General features: G+C 41.7%; 1 protein-coding gene across 1 annotated transcript; it reads left to right on the top strand.

The window, feature by feature from the left end:
• The first annotated feature begins 886 nt into the window (after positions 1–886).
• On the top strand, positions 887–19274 carry DCUN1D1 (defective in cullin neddylation 1 domain containing 1). Its single transcript, XM_083868669.1, has 7 exons — positions 887–1003; positions 8916–9132; positions 10389–10557; positions 11031–11161; positions 15140–15222; positions 15429–15525; positions 16519–19274. The coding sequence occupies exons 1-7, from the start codon at positions 1001–1003 to the stop codon at positions 16596–16598; spliced, it is 780 nt and encodes a 259-aa protein (XP_083724795.1). The 5' UTR covers positions 887–1000; the 3' UTR covers positions 16599–19274.
• The last annotated feature ends 490 nt before the right edge of the window (positions 19275–19764 follow it).

Below are 19764 nucleotides of genomic sequence, written 5' to 3'. Positions count from 1 at the left end.
AGGAATGGCTTTTTCTTAATTTCTCCGTGGTGTGTGCAATCACACCAGTTATATAATACAAATACAGAAGCTTACTTTAATAGCTCCAAGCTCAGCAGGAGATGAGAGAACAAGATCAGATCTCAAACCTTTGTCCTTCACAACAGCAGTTTGCCACCACTGTGAGTTTTATCAGCAAATATTCTGCTTCCCCAAACTCCCTCGGCTGCCAAAAGCCTGCAGTAGGTAGAGTAAGCTTTCCTGGGAAAAAACAACTGGCTGGGATGGTGGTACAAGCCGTGATTTAACCCTTTTGCTAATACAGTTGTGCTACTGCAGGAAGAGCTGCATCTGCCCACAGCTCCCCGAAGGGGACGACAGCCTGGAGCAGGGAATTCGGGGAGATCTTACAGGTGTGGGAGTGCTCCTCTGTAAAGCTGCTGCCCCGGGATTTCGCCTTCCCCGGGTCTCCGTGGCTGCTGAGAAAAGGATTTTGCCTCTTCCGCGAATCCATCCTGGGAAGCCCGAGGGGTTTTCCCATCTCGCCTTTTCCACCTTCAGGGCGCCGGGGACGGCGGCCACACGACCCTGGCGCTCACACCGGGCGTTCGAAAAGTGTTTACCCTTTCGATACTGAGGAAACAGGAACACTTGTGGAGCTTTCCCGACCGAACAACGGGGCCGAGCCCCGCACCGCCGCCTCCCCTCCGAGCCCACCCCGTAACAGCCTCCGGGAGGCTGCGGGAGAGTTTCCCGCCCCTCCTCGGGCCGAGCACTCGCACCCGGTGCTGGCCGGGACCTCAGCACCGAGGGAGGGCCGAGGAGAGCCGAGGGGAACGCGGGCCGGGGCCGCCCCCCGCCAGGGCTCCCGGCGCCCCGCACTGCGCATGAGCGGGGGAAGGCGGCGGAAGGGCCCGTGAGGAGCCGGGAGCCGCCGCCGCCGCCGGAGGAAGCGCCTTTGCCGCCGCCGCCCTCAGTGTCCGCCCGAGCCGGGAGGGGAGAGGCCCGCACAGCCCCCACCATGGTGAGCGGCGGCCTGGGGCCCCTCTGGGCCCGGCGCGGAGCCTCGGGGCCGGGCAGGGGCAGCGCGGCCTGGTCGTGGCGCGCCGGGTGTCCGGGAGCGGCCGGAGGGCCGGTGGCGGGCGTTCCGCAGGCGGGCGCGATGTGCCGGCCCCGGGGCCGCTCGTCCTCCCGCCGGGCACGGCCGGGCCGGGGTGCGGGGCCGCGGGGCGGGCGGCGGGGGCTGCTCCGGGCGGGGGCCTAAGCGGGGGGCGCCGGGATCCCGGGCAGGCCTCCGACCCGCGGCGCCCCGCAGGCCCCGCTCGGCGGGGAGGGGCTCGCTGGCACCCGGGGCGAGGGTTCGGGCACCTCGGCGGGGCAGCGGCCGGGCCTGGGCAGCTCCGTGCGCTCTGTGCCCCGCGCTGCCCCGCGCCTGCAGCAGCGCCCAGAGGGACTGCGAGGGGCTGCCAGAAACCAGGGGCTGCTCCGAGCTTTTCCTCAGGATTTCAAACGTCTCAGGGCCCATTAAGTGCTGTCAGTTCTCGGGGAAACTTGGGGGTGTTGATGTGTCTTGAGCGGGGATTGTGTTGGAGAATTTCTGGATGATTGTTCTAAGGTCTTGGTTGGTTCTATTCATAGAGGTGGTGTAAAGGAGGGCCTGGCAAAGGTCCTCCTAGTAAAGGTCTTGTAATGATTTATCTTTCGTTTTCTCTGTAAAACTGTTCTTACAGCTGAGGATTTGCTGTGGACTCCAGGATCGACTGACTTTTTCCCTTGCTTCTTGTAGGGGGAAACTGCGGTGTTTAGAACATTTGCTGGTTTTGTTTGCCTAAACAAAAGAAAAATACGTTTCTTCAGTGTAATTAAGAGGGCCCTCACTGGTTTCTTGCACAGTGTCTTATGCACCAGAGGGAACAGTTTATAGTAGTACTTCCAGGCTTTCTCTGTATTCAAATGTTGTAACAGCTTTAGCTACTACACCTGTACAGTTTAAAGCAGCACTTTTCTGTAGCAGTGATACAGTCTTGGGAAGGGTGTGGGAGGGAGCCTTAAGATGTACTGGTGTGTGCTTATTGGTATAAAGATATTTTATGCTTGCTGTTAATACTGTTCTGACAAGCAGTGTTAAAAACATATTAAAAAAATTACAACGTCACCTTTAATTGATGGACTAACATTGGCATAAAAATTTGGTTAGCCAGCATTTAAATTAGTGGTGTGCAGACCTCTAATAAACTTGTCACTATGTAACTAGTATAATTTTTAATTGAATAGTTTGATGTAGATCTTTGTTTGTGTTGTTTTTTATGAGAGCTTAAGATTGAAGTCTTGAGTAAAGTTCAGGCTGTAAAGGTGTCTTATTGTAATTCTGCAGGTCTGGGACTGTCTCAAATAGTGCTTACACAGGAATGTTACACAACATTTTGTACTGACTTTTTCCCATAAAAATCACCTAGAGCTGTCTCACAGTATATCCAATGTAGGTAGGCAAAATAAATACACAGTTAATGAAAGAGACAGTTGGTGTCTTGCATTTACATGTATTTTTGGCTGGGTATGAGATTAGAAATTTAAATTGAACAATACTGTAGAAAGTGGCATTATAACAGAAATAGTGAGGCCCGTGATTCGGAGAATAACTTCTTGTGAGAAACAGCAGAGTTCTGTCTGCTTGGTCTTCTTGGAAACACTTAACTGAAGAAGCAGCAGACATTCTGTGTAGCAGTTCTGTGCTGCTAGATTGGTATTTATCAGATTGGAGGGAGTGTGTGAGTCCTCCAGTCATGGCCCCGAGCAGAGCTGTCAGGCCCTGTGCAAACAACTGTGTTCCAGGTTGTGCTTCTTGACTCCAACAGCCAGGTGAAAGGACATAGACACTGAAGTGGGACTAAATGACAGGCCTGCAGCTTTTAGAAGTAGTAAATACAGGTATGGATGGTTTCCAGTGCCTGGGTGTAGGATTCTCTACCTGTACTTGTGGTGTGTCAAAATCCTCTGTTTGGTTGGGGGGGAGGCAGGGAGACTTCACAGAGACCTGAAGATGCTCATCCAGAAACGTGAGATTGGATGTCCCATTTCTCTGCCCGTGTACACAACTGCTCTGGCTCGTCCTCCCAGTGCCTGTGGCCAGGTGGCTTGTCCAGCACAGCAAATGCCATGGCACAGGTTCCTGTCCCTGCAGCACTGCCAGATAGAGCCCTGCTGGCTCTGGGCTCACCAGTGTCCATATGGCCAGAGCCTTGTGCCTTCAGGACGGAGGTTTCCTGCCCTTGAGCCATCTTTGTCCCAGATCTGGAAGGGGAGCCACCCTGCCAGTGTTCCTTGGGCTGCTGAGAGCAGTCAGCCTCTCTTACCCACTCCTCATCTGAGCTGGCAGAGCAGTGCCTGCAGAGTGCTGTCCTTCACCTTCCCTGTTGGAGGGTTACTGCTTCACCTCATCCCGAGGACAGTGGTGTGCCCATGAATCAAGGCAGAGCAATGAGCTGGTCCATTTTATTCTGAGCCATCTCCACTGCCTGTACAGTTCTGAATGATTTAATGAATTTAGAGCTGTGTGTGGTAATCGAGGCAAGTGTGTGATTATCTACATCTTTATCCAGAGCCAAATCCTAGCCTTGTCTCTGTTTCCATTGTCTATTATATTGTCCAGTTTGTGTTCTCTGAAAAATATTTCTGTGCTGATAAATACATAATTTCTTACTGCAAACCTCAGCTGACAGGAAGTTGTAAAATTTAATATTACAAGAATTTCGTGTCTGACGCTGTCTCCTGTAATGCTGGTGCACTTCATGACATTGTTATGTGGTGTTTAACTCAACAGGCTATTCTGCAAGGCCAGCTGTTTACACGTGTAATCTGTGGTGCCATATGCATGTCTGTAGCAGTTTGTTGATATTAAATATTTGAGGTTTGGTTGTCCCGTAGTAAAACTGTAGATTCTTGGCATTACGCTTCAGACTGAATAGTCAGAGTGCTAGACAAGATGGTGCATGATTTTGTTTCCTCTCCCAGCTTACCAGAGATCTCTTTGAACTAATGCTTTAAATCACTTTTAACTAGAGCCACAAAAAAAGTATTCAAGAATATGAACTACTCTGAGAACAAGGTGTGAAATTTATTATATAGCTCTTGATATTTTACTCATGTTTTATGGTGCCAATGCAAATACACATTATGAATAGAGCTTCTGCCCCAGACCAGAGTTAAGAATTCTAAACAACTGGCTGCTTTATGTTGTCCTTTTTTATTTGGAAAAGCCCTGTTTTGTTGTGTTTCCTTCACCTCTCAGATTAGCATGAGTTACCATTATATCTACAGCAGTCTGGGTAGCTGTGTGTTGACCTTCTGCCTGCATGCAAATACTGAAATTATTTTATCCACTAAAAGAACATTATAGAGGGTGGAAAACAACTTTAATTTTATGTTGTGATTTTTCCCTTGGATTTTATATCTCAACAGAACTTTGTAAGTGTTTTTGTTCTTTTCCACTGCAGCCAAGTGGATTTCACATCAGTTTGACACAGAAGTTTACAAATGTCCTGAGTTTACTTTATGTGCCCTCTCTTAGGGAAGCTACAAATAAAATGTAGTTGAAGGACATGTTTGTTTACATTATGCAGAAACTGTGGCTGTTTACTTTCATTGTTTTTGTCTTTACCTTAGATTTTTTTGGTAGTATACCTGTGTGCCGTCACTGTTTGTGCATTAAGGTGCAGTTCTGTGTATTTGTAGATTTTTGTTGTCATTAACATTTTTCTTACCAAACAAAGAAAAATACTCATGATTTGCCTTTTAAGCTTTAGCCATGTGTTTGTTGAATACAAGCTTTAGTAAAGCAGACATTTTTAGGTGTCTCGTGGTTCCTTTCATGGATGTGGTGGGATGGTTGAGGAGCAGAACTCCCCTGGCCATTCGTGCCCCACCCAGGGACAGAAGTGGCAGTGGGTGAGGGGGCTGCATGCCCGAGGCTCTGGGATTGAGCTGCCATCCCTGGGGTCCTTGGGAAGAGCAGGGATGCTTCCCACAGCCACAGCTCCTGCTGGAGTCTGAGTGCAGTCAGTGTAAAGGCCTAGACTTTGTGGAGGTTGATACTATTTTAGAAAAGGCTTTTACCTGTCACATGCATGAGAACTTAACAGGCTTTTCTTTGAGTCCTGCCTGAAACAAAAGCACAGATGTCACATCGTTCAAATTCCTTTACTTAGCAATGAAACTAGCAGGAATCGGATCATCTGTGTGAGTGGCTGGGAAGGGAAAGGTACAAAGCAGTTGCTCACTGAGGAGAGACTGGGTGAACCTTCCTTGGGGGCCACAGGGAAGTTTGGGCAGCAAAACTCATCGTGCCCTGCTTGTCTGGCTGGTGGCTGCACGGGACCTTTGAGCCAAGTCCAGAACAGCGATCCCCAGCTCTGCAGTCCAGGCACTGTGGGACAAAGGTTGGTGCTGCTTCCCATGAACATTGGCCAGGAGAGTGGAGCCCTCAGTCGGCTCTGAGCTGTCCATAAAATGTTGATGACCAGCGTGCAGAACTTATCTTTGAATCTGAGGTGACTAAAAACAGTGCAGAAAATGAGGAAAAACAATACTGTAGTCAGGGTTGGTAGAGAAGTTCTAACATTTTTTTGTTCCCAAAACCAGGAGTACCAAGTCCAAGTATTTTATTTTTTACTTGTAGTTTTTCACTGAGGTATCTGATCAAGGAAAGGATATTGAATTATAATATTCAAATTTGGTGCTTCATGGTAAGAGGCAAATCTTCATTTTAAAATCAAAGTTATAGAATCAGATGTTAATTAGAATGAGTGTAGTTTTATGAATCTACACAATGTAGCTTTTCATTTGGAGAAGTTGTTCTGTGTTTTAAAAGTAAGGTTATCTGTCTTGTTATTATGAAATTCTTATTATGAAAGGTAGCTTGGATACCACACAAAGGCTTGCAGAGCTGAATTTTTCCTTTTCCTCTTAACCCAAGAAATAAAGGTACAAATTTGTTTCATTTGCTTTCCATTGGTTTTCATTTGTATATATAGGCAAGACATATCTCTATTAAGTAAAATTCTATCTTCCTTTCCAGCCTGTCTTAAAGTTGAGGTGTTTTAAGTGGATTGTGTTGCATTACAGTGAGCACAATTTCAGTGTCAGGTATTTGTTGCCTGATGTCTGTAGGATTAAAGGTTATGTGCTGCTCAGTATTGCACTTAAAACAATAATAGAGTATTAGTGCTCAGTGCCTAGAAATAGCCCTTAAAAGTGCAGAAGGTTTGGAACCTGTTCCTGCTTGAAGTGTGGGTTTTTAAAGTGCTGGAAGAAGAGCTATAATAGGATAGTAAAAACTCAGCAGTAATTCCATCTCTTGCTGTCCTGTGGTGGGCCTGCAAAGGGTGTCCAGTCATTCAGGATGTGGAGTGTCTTGTCCACATTGGCAAGGCTCTGCAAAAGCATTCATCCAATATAAAGAGAGGGCTTTGGCACTTCTTCACTAAAAATAAACTCATGTTTGACCAGGAAAAATGTGATTATTCAAGGAAAAGATTATGGCTGAACAGTGTGATTTATTGCATCTTGTACCTTACTGAACGTTGTACTGCGTAGTATAATTAGCTGCTTGATTCTTTGCAATTTCGATTTGCTTTTAAAAAGGTTTTATGTTGTTATTATCACTTAGGGAGCCCCAAGCATGGGAAAATCTCATGTACATATGTAGAATTTAAATCTAATCATAAAAGCCATTTAAGCTGCAAGGTTTTGATCTAACAGATTGCACTCTTCTTTTATGTGACAAGATGCAGAACACAGGACCTTTTGTGGTCCTGGGCAGCCGTGGTAAAGCCTATTTAAACCTGTTCCATGACTTTTTGTGGGATGTCACTGCTTTTGGAGTTCACCCTCACAGGAGCAGGGCAGAACAAAGTCTCCTCAGGTTTTACAGAGTACTCACTATTAAATGGGCTATGCGTACTTATGTGTACATGTAAAAAAAGAAAAATATCAAAATACTGAAGATTAAAGGCACCGTCTTTGTAAGGAAAGAAAAAGAAGAAAAGAAAAAGAAAAGAAAAGCTAATGTAATTAAGTATGGTTGCCCTATAGTGAAGCTGAGTCTGTGGTGATGCAGCAGTCTGGCTGTGTGGAACTGATTAGAGGAAGCTTGTAATTGATAGAGAAAATTAAATTTGGGATTGTTTCATCTTCATTTGGGATTTCATTCAGTGGTTTGTTTTCATATACCTGAGTTTACAATACATTTTAACAAGCTGCAACTAAAAATCCATTAGTCATTTCTGGCAGTGGTTCCACATGGCGTTGTCAGTGTAAGTGATTTTTGTGGAAATGTGAGCTCAGGAGTGCAGGGTGCAGAATCTCTGCAGTGGAGCCAAAAATGGACAGGTGGGGTCCACAGGAGCTGCTCTGCTGCCTTGGCCTTTTCCTGGAACCACGTCTGAAAAATCTCAGTTTCAGAAATGTCTTTGTAGCCAGAGGTCCAGTGTGACACACTTGGTCAAGAGACTGAAATAAAGCAGCTTTAAAAATGGTGTAGCCTAACTAATATCACTCTGTTTGAAGTCTACAGTCTGAGCTAAAAGTTTGGCTTCAGTTGAGTGTTGTAGATAGGGGGTGGTTTTGGTTTGGGAGGATTATTTTTATTAAAGGACACTTAAGCTAAGGGTATTGTTCTATTTAGTATATTTTGTGAGTATCAGTTTAAACCAAATGTGATGCTCCTGTATTTTTTTCTAATGGTGTAAGTGTGAAGCTGATAACTATTCTTACAAATAAAAGTGTTTACACTCATTCTCATCAAGCCACAGAAAACTGATCCTGACTTTTAGGACAGATGAATTTGTGTTCTGAAGCATTAGTTCTTTTTTCTAGTGATAATGTGATTGAACACTAATTATACTTTGGAATTAAGAGTTTGAGCACATACTGCTCCTAAATCACTCATTCTTTGGCTGAATTTTATTACGTCTTGGGATTTTTTTTGGTCTTTTCTCCACATTCCCTGAGAAGGAGCTGTTGAAATTACTGTTACAATAATGAACAGAATATACAAGTTTTGGTTAGAATCCAAAGTTAACTAAAAAATGAAATATTTGTGCCATGTAAGAAATTTGTGTAATGTAAGAAATCCCGACTTAAACTTTTGTCAGAACTTGAATTTACCAAGTTGTAACACTGGGAATCTTTACTTTGACTCTATTGAGTGAACTGTAGAAGTGAATTTGGGTGCAGTGCAGGAGCTGTGATTGCTTTCTCCTGATGAGCAGTTAGTTTTGTGTAACTCATACCCTTGAAATCCCGAGTGAATATCCTTGGGAATCCCTGTCCGCTGATAAGCAGCGAGTTTGTGTTCAGCGCTGGGCCAGACCAGGGCGGGATGGCTGGGTCTGGGCAGGAGGCCTGGAATTCCAGAGCTCTCACCTTGGCTACTCACTCACTCCCCCGCCTGCCTCAGGCACAATCACCTTTTTTTTTTTTCCTCAGCTTCGGTTGCTGCACCTGTGAAATGGAGACAATGCCTCCTCGCAGGAATGTTTTGCAAATTATGTAGGTGGAGCTGAGAACCTTCAAAGTGAAAAATCTCTTTAAAGGAAAAGAAATCTTTAAGGTATTTCAGTGTGTAGGTCCCTGCAGTGGATGACCCAGCCTAGTCCCTTGGTGCCATCAGGAGGCTCCTGAGGAAATCCCGTTCCAGGTGTGGCCCTGGTCCTGCAGGGACCAAAGGACACCATCGTGCTGCTCAGTGGTGCTGAACTGCTCAGTGCCCTGCTCTGCCCCACCTCTGCAGGAACTCGATCAGATATTTTGCTATCCCCACTGCTTGGGAAAATGATAAAGATACTGATTTAAAAACCAGTAAGAGACTGATTTTTATTTACTTGTGTTTTTTTTGTCCGGTAGACATTTCTAGTTACAGTATTGTCTGTTTTCATTAGAACAAGTTGAAATCATCACAGAAGGATAAAGTGCGTCAGTTTATGGTCTTCACACAATCTAGTGAAAAGACAGCAGTGAGTTGTCTGTCTCAAAATGACTGGAAGTTAGATGTTGCAACAGACAACTTTTTCCAAAATCCTGAACTTTATATACGAGAGAGTGTTAAAGGATCACTGGACAGAAAGAAGTTAGAACAGCTATATAACAGATACAAAGGTGAGTACCCTGAATTTTAATGCTTATTTAATACTTGTATAATTCTTATTTACAGTGTATTGGTGATGTTGTGCTCTTGTGCTGGGAAATCTTAACTGACTCTTTCAGTTTTGTTTTTCTACACTTATAATGTGAATCAGAAGGGAAATATAGGTAGGTTTCTGCTTCACAAGGATTACATGCACCTACTGTATGTGCTCTGAATGTATCTACATTTATAGGACATTAGGGTCTGAGCTGGAATTATGTGTACAGTGAGTAATTGTAATGGTTAATGAGGATTTTAGGTAAGTCTCCTGGGGAAGGCATATCACACAGGACTTGATCCTGACAAGGAAAAGGCTCCATACTAGGGATGGGTTCTACCTTAGTTTTTATTCAGCTTGTTCTTGCTATCAGGTAGTTACAAACAAGTGTAAAAATGAAGTCTCTGTATCTGCTATATAGCCAATGTTCAACTGATAACCTGCCACTTGAAGTGGACTCAATAGAGCAGAACTAATCCTGTGTTTTAGCACTTAATCTAAAAATGACTGCTCTGTTTTCTGTCAGTTTTCCTGTGTTTTATGTGCATAATCCAAATACCGTTTTTGTGAAGTCTGTGTTGGCTTGCATTAGTAGATCTTTGTTAGCACAGTTGAAATGTGAGCATCTCACTTCCAGACCAGATGTTGATTCCTTTGTGGGAAGAGGAGTGGGCCTGGCTGACTAAGGGGGCAGTGTAACTTCCCCCTGGAGGTTTCTGTGTCCAACCTCCTGCATGCTGGAAACCTCATGTGTGCCAGGAAATGCCCAAACCTGCTCTTGGGGTGGCTGTGGGTGGGGAGGTTTGAGTGTTGGTACAGCGTGGAAATGAACCCTGCAGAATGGCTTCCAATGGAACACAGCTCATCAGTCTGACCAAAGAGACAGTAATGGAGTGTGCTGGGGGGAGAGAACCACTGTGCTCTGTAGGGGATGAGTCAGAAGATCCTGCATATTATTAGGCAGAAAACAAATGTTTGTGGTGCTTTTGTCTCTCAATGAAAATAACATGAGCTTCATTGTATGGGAGGCTTTATTGTAGTAACTGCCTCAATTGTTAAAGCCTAACCATTGGGAACACTAATTTAATTTTGTTTTTAAAATACTCTCTTGTAAGGGCCGATCCCAAAAATGGCTCCTTGAAAATGTTTCCTTGTCTTAAATATACTTGTTGAACAAACCAGCTTTTTCAAATATCTGTTTTTCTTGATCCTTACTTGTATGTCCCAAAGATCCTCAAGATGAAAATAAGATTGGTATAGATGGAATCCAGCAGTTCTGTGATGACTTAGCTCTTGACCCAGCCAGCATCACTGTGCTCATCATCGCGTGGAAATTCCGGGCTGCAACACAGTGTGAGTTCTCAAAGCTGGAGTTCATGGATGGAATGACTGAGCTGGGGTAAGTGCTCACTGGCTGTTAGATGGTGACACTGTGATCCAGTGTCCTGCTTGGGGGAGTTCTCAGGCTTGGTGTCCTTTCTGAGATGTTTCAGAGCTCAGCATTGCTTGTCTGCCTCTGGAAAAACGCATTCCTGCCTTGGTTGTGTGAGCCTTGTGTGGTGGTTGGCACAGAGCTGCAGGGATGGTGGGCACACCTGGGCTTTCTCTGCCTTGTGAGAGTACAGGAGTCTTTATCACATTTTCCTTAAAATTTTACAGATTGTAGAACCTGATGTATCAGGTATATGTGCAAATGCAATGTGAAAAAATAACAAATTAAATTCTTGTAGAGGTGCAGACTCATTAAAGGCTTCCTGAATTCTGTTTTGGCAATCGTTTTGTATTTTACAAACAGGTTATAGATTTTTGTTTAATTCATGTTTTTATGGCAAAATGAATAATAAATAAACAAACATGCTTTTTAAAACGCAGATGTGACAGCATAGAAAAACTGAAGGCCCAGATTCCTAAAATGGAACAAGAATTAAAAGAGCCAGGAAGATTTAAGGATTTTTATCAATTTACTTTCAACTTTGCAAAGAACCCGGGACAGAAAGGTTTAGGTATGTAATCTAATTCATAAGCATTTGTTCATAAATATTGGAAGTGACTAATTAAAGCAATAGATGAATGTATGACTGTGATCCAGTGAATCTGAAAGATAATCACCCTTGGGATAAAATACATCTCTGTGTTTTGAAAGATAAATGTCAATTTAAGGTATTCAAATTGATTATTAATAAAGGCTACAGACTCTTATGAGAGAGGGTTTATTCTTTCACTCAGAGTGAGTGCAGTTCTCAGTAAGTACAGTGGATTATGGTCTTACATTAAAGACATAATTACACCACTTAAAATTTGCAGCACTGAACAGATTAATTGAATTTTTACTTTTAGGATAAATTGAAACTGTAAAACCATTTTCTGTGTAAGCATATTTGTACAGTCCCTTGTAACACCAAAAATGCTTGCACATGTCGTAGCAGGATAGAATTGGAATGGTACAAATGGATTTCTGTGTTCTGGGCCTGGTGCCTGCTGGTGCCTTCCTACAGAGATTTTCCTCCCTTACCTCACTGGAGGCTTTTTTGTCATTATTTCAGAGTTCACTTGCTGAGTGTGGCTTTGGTTGGTGTAACAGGTGGAGTGGAAGAATAACTTAATTAAAAATAATTTCAGAACAACACAGTTTGGATGGAATTAAAGGAACAAACTGTAGCTCTGGCTATTCAAAACAACAGAAACGAGGGAATAAATTTTTTTTTTGAGCAGTGATGTTAAACAGCCAGAATATACATGAATTTCTCTACAGTTTGATTTGGCTATTAGACATAACTAGCATTTCACGGTCCTGGAACTTCTTAAGTTAATTGTTCTGGTCTTGAGAAATAATAAAACACAGGCTGGTAGGTTCTTCCTTGGCAGCTTGTGCATTTGTTTTTTTTCTGTAACGAAAATGCCCCAAACTGGCTGCCACGGACAACTTTGCATTCCCAGGCTATGTAAAGATGAGCTTTCTGCTTTAGTTTTATTGGCTTTTATGTACAGACCAAGTTTTGGCTTAAAACAAGTGTTGAAAAATAAGTAAATAAGCAAAAGCTCTATGTCCTCCTTTGACATTTTGCTGTATCTTGTTTGTTGTTTTCAGCGGATTGTGAATTTCATTGTATCCAAAGGAGCTAAAAGTGCTGCTAAACCATCTGAAAATACTTGTGCATGCTTGTAGTAATTTCTGAATCATGCAAAGAAATGAATAGGCTGATTTGTATTTCTTGTAGGAAGTAATAATAATTTTTTTTAGGCTGTTACAACAAGGAAAATGTGGACAGCAACTGAACTGTGGGATAAATTTCCCAGGAAAACTGATTCACTTGTTTTATTTCTCATTCATCATAAAGCTTCTTCATGCAGGTTAAGCTCTAGCATGGCAGACAAGTATAGTTTTCTGAGATCCATATGGCATATATATAGTGTAAGATAGGTTTTTAAATTGTTTTTGTTTTTAAGTCTGGGACTGGAAGTGATGTAGAACTGAGCTTAAAGTCTGGATGCTTACCAGCCCTTTTGGTGCTCATAAATACACAGTTCTAGGCATGAATTTAGAACAGGCACAATAATTCTGGAAACCCTGGAGCAAAAGAATACTGGAAGAAGTACAGAGCTGCAAAGTAAGTGCTGCCAGTTAGGCAATTAATTTTGGTGTGTCTAAATAACTGCTTGTAGGAACTTGCAAATTGATTTTAATGTATATTGGCCTCTAATCTTGCAAACATTGTGCAGTAGTTCAGGCACAGTTCTGGAAATGCATTTCTTCTGCATAATTCCTTACTACTGTGTAAGTGCTGTGGGTGTCTGAAAAGTTCTTGTGATATTTGCATCTCATTGGAGAATACCCTGTAGCTGGTGTTCATCTCAAACACTGTTTGCTTCTCTTGCATCTCTCTGGATAAAATTCAAAATGGAGGAGGTATTTTGAAACTCATATTTGATCCAGGAGGATTTCCCTGAGCATTTCTCACACTTACAGAAACCTAAAATTGTATCTTTCCCTTCCAGTTTTGTTGTTTCATATAATTTCTTTTTAAAAATGCAGTTTGTCCCAAGGCATTATGTCATCATACTTTACATGTTTGGACTCATACAGCGAGTTTGAGGTTGCAGCATCCTGAGATTAGCTTTTAACAGCCTTTGCTTACCCACAAGAATGATCTCAAAATTGTATAAAAATGTCAGAATGCAGAGTTTGTTTATAGTGGTTTTTTACAAACCACAGTAAAATGCAGTGATTTGATGACCTTGTCTTTTTATGTGCACACCATTAATGCAGCACAAGTCAATAAAACTTAGTTTTTAATCTGTTTCCTTGAGGAACTGATCAGCTTCCTCTGAAGTTTGTATCTATTAATTTTTAGAAAGGCAGTGGTTTTAGTTGAGAGCTAAAATGCTTGTTTTTGTACCTGAGTCTCCTGTTAATGAGAGATTTTGAGCCTCCACAGTATTGAATGAGTTGCCATTTTCAGATACAGCTTTATTTAGTGAGGAGCAGCAACTTCTGTCTAATTTGTCTCTGCTTCTTGAGATTCAAACTTACACTTTTGTCTGAAACAAAACTCTTTACAGCTGCTGGAAAATCCTTCACAAATTTTATTCTGTACTTTAGTCAGGAGATATTATAATGTGACTCTGCTGTTTGAGAACTTTTAAAATCAGATGCTAAACAATTCACAAACTCCCCATCAGCTTCTATTTACCCTCCAGCAATGCAGATTTCATACTTTGTTTTGTTTGCTGGTTGTTTTGCCTCCAAGATCTACCTCCCTGGGTTCCTTTAAATATTTGGGCATCCTGGAGGAAGGAAGGGAGGGGAGTTCTTGGGTTATTGGTGTGAGTTCTTCTCTTTTTTTCCTGAGGTGTGCAGTTGATCCTGTGCCTTCTCCCCCAGCTTCCACAAGGGGATTGTTTTTAGAAGAAATTTGCTGGACTGCCAAATATATGAGAGCTTTTGTTGAAAAGAGGCCACTTCCCTAGGCAGCCTTTTGGGGTCACTGAGGATACTGAATTTGGCAATTCCCAGTGAGTGTTTGGTGCTGCAGCACTGAGCAATTCCCTGGTGGTTCCTGGCAGTGCAGGTGACCCTGGGCAGGGTTGTGGGTTCCAAATGTCTTTTGTGTGCCCCTCCTGGCAGTTCAGCCTTTGGTACTCCCTAGGGAGGGGGCAGCTGGCTCTGTCCTTCCCCTCCATCCACACCAGCTGGGCTTTTTTGGGAGCTGCTCTCAAATGTGCCAGGTCAGGCTTCACTCATTCCAAACAAGCAGGAATTTAACAGGAGGCTTTCAAAGAAAACAACAAAAAAAACCCCCAAAGCCAACCCACCACAAAAACCACCCAACAAACAAAAGGAAAAGAATCCCAAACCAAAAGGGCCAAAAAACTACCCCAAACCACCAACAAAAGCCCCCAAACAAAAGCAAAAACTCAACCCAAACAAAATAACACCACCAACAAATAAACCATCTCCTGTCTGCTTAAGGACACCACCTGAAGATTCTTTTTCAAAAGCAAATCTTGACTGCAGAAATGAGCACTTGACAAAAGCCTCGTTACAAAGGCAGCAGCTGTAATAAGGTTGCCCTTAAAATGAAATAGTTAAAAGTTGGTTTTATCTAAGTTGTATTTTATATATTAAAAAAAAGAAAGTCTCAGTACAAAATACTACAAATTTTCTTTTCAATCCAATAGCATCTTTAACTGAAAATGTTTTGCTGACTTTTAAGTTAAGTATTGTTAGATAGCAAAAGGGATATGAAGTGTTCTGGGGGGTTTTGGATGTGTTAGATATTAATATGGGCAATTTTTAGTTCTGTAAAATATATGTGTAAGACTGTTTATGGTTGCCTTTTTGTAAAGGATCCATAAGTATATTTGCATTAGTTTAATCTTTTCACTTTTATGGATACATGGTTCATCCTGGTGTTAGGTACTTGTGGAGATTATATATTTGATATGTATATCTCTAAAAGTAATATATTTTAATATTACAGATTTAGAAATGGCCATTGCCTACTGGAATTTAGTACTTAATGGAAGATTTAAATTTCTAGACTTGTGGAACAAATTTTTGTTGGTAAGTTTAAACCTTTACATAATCTGGACTGCAGTATTTTCAGAACTTGGAAGATAAACATGTTTAAGTTATTGAGTAGATGAAATAGACTCTCTTGACCTAAATCCCAAATATTCATAGTGTGTACAAGAGAAATATGTTTTGGGGATATGGATGTGTCTGATTTATTTTTTTTTAAAATACAAATTTTCCACCTCTCCAAACAGGAACATCATAAAAGATCAATTCCTAAGGATACCTGGAACCTTCTTCTAGACTTTAGTACAATGATAGCAGATGATATGTCTAACTATGATGAGGAAGGTAAACGTTGCCATTTTCTCTCATTAACTTCTAACTCTGTTTTATATTACATTTATTACTGTGATTCTGCTTTGGCACAATCTCAAAACCAGCTCCATTAGAGTATTACTGGTGATCTGAAGTCCAGTTAGAGATGCTTTATTGCATGTTGTAATCATCTCTGTTACTGATGTTTTAAAAAAGAAATGCTGAAGCTTTCATGGAATCCATTTTCTTTTTTTGTTCTGTCTAAGCTCAGACACAAATTCTTTCTTACTGAGACAACCTCAGATTCTTTCTTACTGAGACAAACCCTGCTATATGTCCATTTAAAACCCACAGATCCTCTGTTGGTGCAGTTCTTGGCATCTCCATCCAAGTAACTGATCCCTGGTTTGTGCAGCTCCGTGTAGGGTCCTCTGGTTATTGCATTTTGTAGCTGAGAATGTTTTTAAGTCTGGTTACTTCAGTTTATGTGAGGCTTGGACATGTTTTGACATAAAAGTGAAGCTGGCAGCACACAGGGGCTGCTGAACAGAACTCACTTCCTACCAAATGTGTTCCTTGTAAACTTTTGTATCGATCTTTCCTCTTCAGTCCCTGTGCAGCCAAGAACAGCTGATTACCCTCAGCCCTTGGCAGCACATCAGTTCAGTGAGGGGGGAGACTAAACTTGTGATACCTCTGGAGCAGAGGGCAGCAGACTTCTCCAGCTTTGTTTAGTAATTATGGACTGTCCTCAGTCCCTTGTCAGTTTTGAGTTAGGATTTTGGTCAGTTTCTTGGTTTTCTCTGGAAGATGACCCTTGAAAGTGATGCGTATTAACTGGCTTTAAAGGAAGCAGAAAGCTTTAATCGGCTCTTAAATTTCAAGCAGGAAAATAAAATAACATTTTTTTGCTTCAAACTCTGCCTAGTTTAATACTAGAAAGCAGATAGCTTGTCTGGATATGATGTTTGTGAAAGAATGCCTTGTTGAACCAAGTTCTTACATTCTGGTGTTTTCCTCTTTCAGGGGCATGGCCAGTTCTTATTGATGACTTTGTGGAATTTGCACGCCCTCAAATTGCTGGGACAAAAAGTACAACAGTGTAGCATTAAAGGACCCTTCTAGAGTGTACATAGTCTGTACAAATACCTGAAATGGAAAATTGCACAGTCAATTTCTGCTGGCTGGACTGAACTGAAGATCAATCCTCACAATATGGCTGAGGGTTGAGACAAACCTTTAAGGATACATCTTGGACCATATCATATTTCATTCTTCTACTGGTGGTTTGGGCTTTTCTTCTAGTCTGGACCACTCTTGCCCGTTAAAATTCCAACACTGTGGATTTCATCATGGATTTATTTTTTGTTGGTGGATCACCCTAGTTTTCATCTCCCATAAGTCCTAGAAGCTTTATAATTATTTTGAGGTTTCTGATTTCACATAAAGCACAACGCTGGTCATCATCAGACAACTGTTGTATGGCATCTGAATTATACAGATCAACATCAAAACAATTTTTAAAAGAATCCTTAAATACACACTTGGGGCTAGTTGCAAAGACTGTACCGATAGCACTTCCTGCAAGAGTGATATATTTAAGTGTGCTGGGTCCGAGTTTTTTCTTTTCTGGAAAGGTGCAGGTGTCGTCTGCGTTGGAGTCCCTGGTCACAGCAGTGACAGGAACGACCCAGGAGCCCCAGGGCTGTCGATGGGGGTCTCTGGTGCCTGGCTGAGGTTTGCTGGTGGCTCAGCTGCTCTGGGGACAGCTGGGGGACGACACAACTCGAGCACTTCCACCCCGTGGGCGAGGGCAGAGCCCACAGGGGGCTGAGCTGTGTCCTCACAGAGCCCAGCCTGCTCGAGGTTACTCTGAGAAATCAGATTTCATTGCAGTTTTGAAATGCTTATCTGTCTGTCAAAGAAAGGTTTTTCATTTCTGTGGAAATCAAACACTTGAATATACTGAATTTGTGTCTTAACTGTTTGCTACACAATACAGTATTTTAAATTAAGATATGTGACTTTTATGGCTGAGGTGTGACAAAGCAAATGGCCCTGTTGTACAAGAAGCTGGTGAGGTTGATGTGAATCTGGGTTTTGAAACCATTATCCTGGTAAGTTAAATCTTCATAACATAGAGGTACTGCCATTATGGATGACACCCTTTTTAAAATTATTTTGCTGAGTTTTCCTTAAATTGACATATCACTGTGGTTGCCAAATACAGAAATTAAGAGTAAAGCTTTCCCAAACAAGCGCAGATCAGATACAAACTACTACACTGGCTTTGGTTGTTTAAATTATTTTGTGGATCATCACTACTTCTGTCTTGCTGCATTTGACTAAATGGCTTCATTTGGATCAAAGCAGGTTTTATCAGATGCAGTTCTTTATTAATACAAGAGCTCTTTAGCTGCTTTTATGGTCTTTTACTTCTCATTGAGTTACTTGTGAAGGGATTTGATAAATCCTGCTCTGGAAAACAAGCTGGAAAGAACGAGCTCCAGGAGAGGAGACAGACCATACTTAAAAGTGAGAAGAGGGGATTTAAGTCCACACTCTAAATAATGCCCTGATAAGGCCAGAATTATTTTTGAGATGAGTCATTGGTACTTGCACTAGGCTGCAGCACGATTTTATGCAGATGCTAAAAGTATTTTAGGGAAAAATTGATTATTAAACTACTAAAATTTTTATTTGTACTCTATACAGTTGACCTTAAGGCTGGCTCCCCTTACAGCAGTGCCCTTTTGGCAAATCCAGTTGTGCATTTATTCCAAAAATACAGTTCCTCAAAAACATTGCAGACTTTCTCCAGCTACTGGAATTGGCTATGCCAAAAACTGTGTGTTTTGCTGCTTTCAGTATTTCCTTTCTCAGTTTTGTGTAAATAAAAATGGGGACTTGAAATTATGGGGGTGGGTGGGGTGGAGAAAAAAAAAAAAAAGCTCGACAAGGTTATCTCTGCGTGCTGTTTTCTGTCTTGAGGGTTTTGGTACTGTTTCAGATTGATTAGTTCAAGTATGCTGTGTTTGGAGAGGAGAACTGACTTGCTTTTCATCCCAATGCAGACTTGTCCCTCAAAAAAGTCTGGGATTGGGCAGTGGCAAAATGCCGTGGTGTTTTAGAGACTCTTCCTTTTGAATGCAAGATCTTTCCAACAAAATAGTGTTGTCATCAGTTTGGTACTACATGCTTATAATTACTGTGTAATTATAAAGAAATACATAAAAACTTTGACTAATTATGTTGCAGAAAAGGGTTATTTGTGCTATCATGGCATCTTAAAAGTTTTTCAAAATGACTGAAGTTGAAACATTGATTTAACAGGGTGTTGTTCTAAGGACAAAATGCCTGGTTACAGGGAATATTTTGTACTGAAACGTGCTCAGATGTGGCCATGTGGTTTTTTTCCTTCATATATGTGTGGGGTTTTTTGTTTGTTTGTTTGTTTTTTTAAGAATGCAGCCAGTTGCTTACTTGGATTGCTTTAATTCGTAAGTGCTTATGTCTCCAATTTGATGATTTCCCCGCAAATGGATCGATTTAATTTTGCCAAATGTCAAGGGAAAAAAAAAATGAAGGCAAACATCAAGTTTGTAAACTGTTTTTATACATTAAAATATGTACAAAATTAGAAGTGCCCTGATATAAAACACTTAATCTTGAGATTATATTTAGTAAAATCCCATCATTTACATATCTCTGTAAGTTCAAAATGTAACTTCTTACAATCCCTCTCATTACCAACAGAGGCAATAAAGCTCCAGTGAAATTGCCATGACTGAGGTTTGTACTGCATTGTTTCAGTGTATTATTTGTAAAACTTGTTTCTGGAATGTGCTTTTAGGGAGTAGGGGGTGGGGGAAAGCATGGAATACTTGTGTTCTGCATAAAATACAGTTCAGGGCAAGTCTTTCTTTTGGGAGGGTGGGAAAATCTGAAAACTGCTCCTCCACTGTGCCTGTTGCTTGTTCCCAAAGTTTCCAAGTCCCACCTGGAGCTGATTGTCCCAGCCCTTGGCCCTGCCCCAGCACTGAAGGAAGACACCACACACACTGCAGTGGTTCAGATGTGCCTCGAGTACAGCAGTAAAGCCACTTTTTATTGATCAACCTGTTAATAAGTAACTTATGACTTGCCTCAAAACAATGTTTTACAATGTTGTCCATATGAAATCCATACTGAGACATCCTTATTTAAGAAAGATATAATTTTTTAAAGAATACATTTAATAAACTTTTGTTATTCACACTTTTATTTAAGTAA

This window comes from Zosterops lateralis (genome assembly GCF_965231275.1).
Source record: "Zosterops lateralis genome assembly, chromosome: 10".
NCBI classification, from domain to species: domain Eukaryota; kingdom Metazoa; phylum Chordata; class Aves; order Passeriformes; family Zosteropidae; genus Zosterops; species Zosterops lateralis.
Note: the sequence above shows the minus strand (reverse complement) of the source record. Positions and strands in the feature narration are given on the sequence as shown.

What these genes read in the sequence shown, in the direction of transcription:
- DCUN1D1 (XM_083868669.1), top strand. An exon ending in GCTATATAACAGATACAAAG is followed by an intron (nt 9,133 to 10,388) that starts GTGAGTACCCTG and finishes TATGTCCCAAAG; the next exon opens with ATCCTCAAGATGAAAATAAG. An exon ending in CCCGGGACAGAAAGGTTTAG is followed by an intron (nt 11,162 to 15,139) that starts GTATGTAATCTA and finishes TTAATATTACAG; the next exon opens with ATTTAGAAATGGCCATTGCC.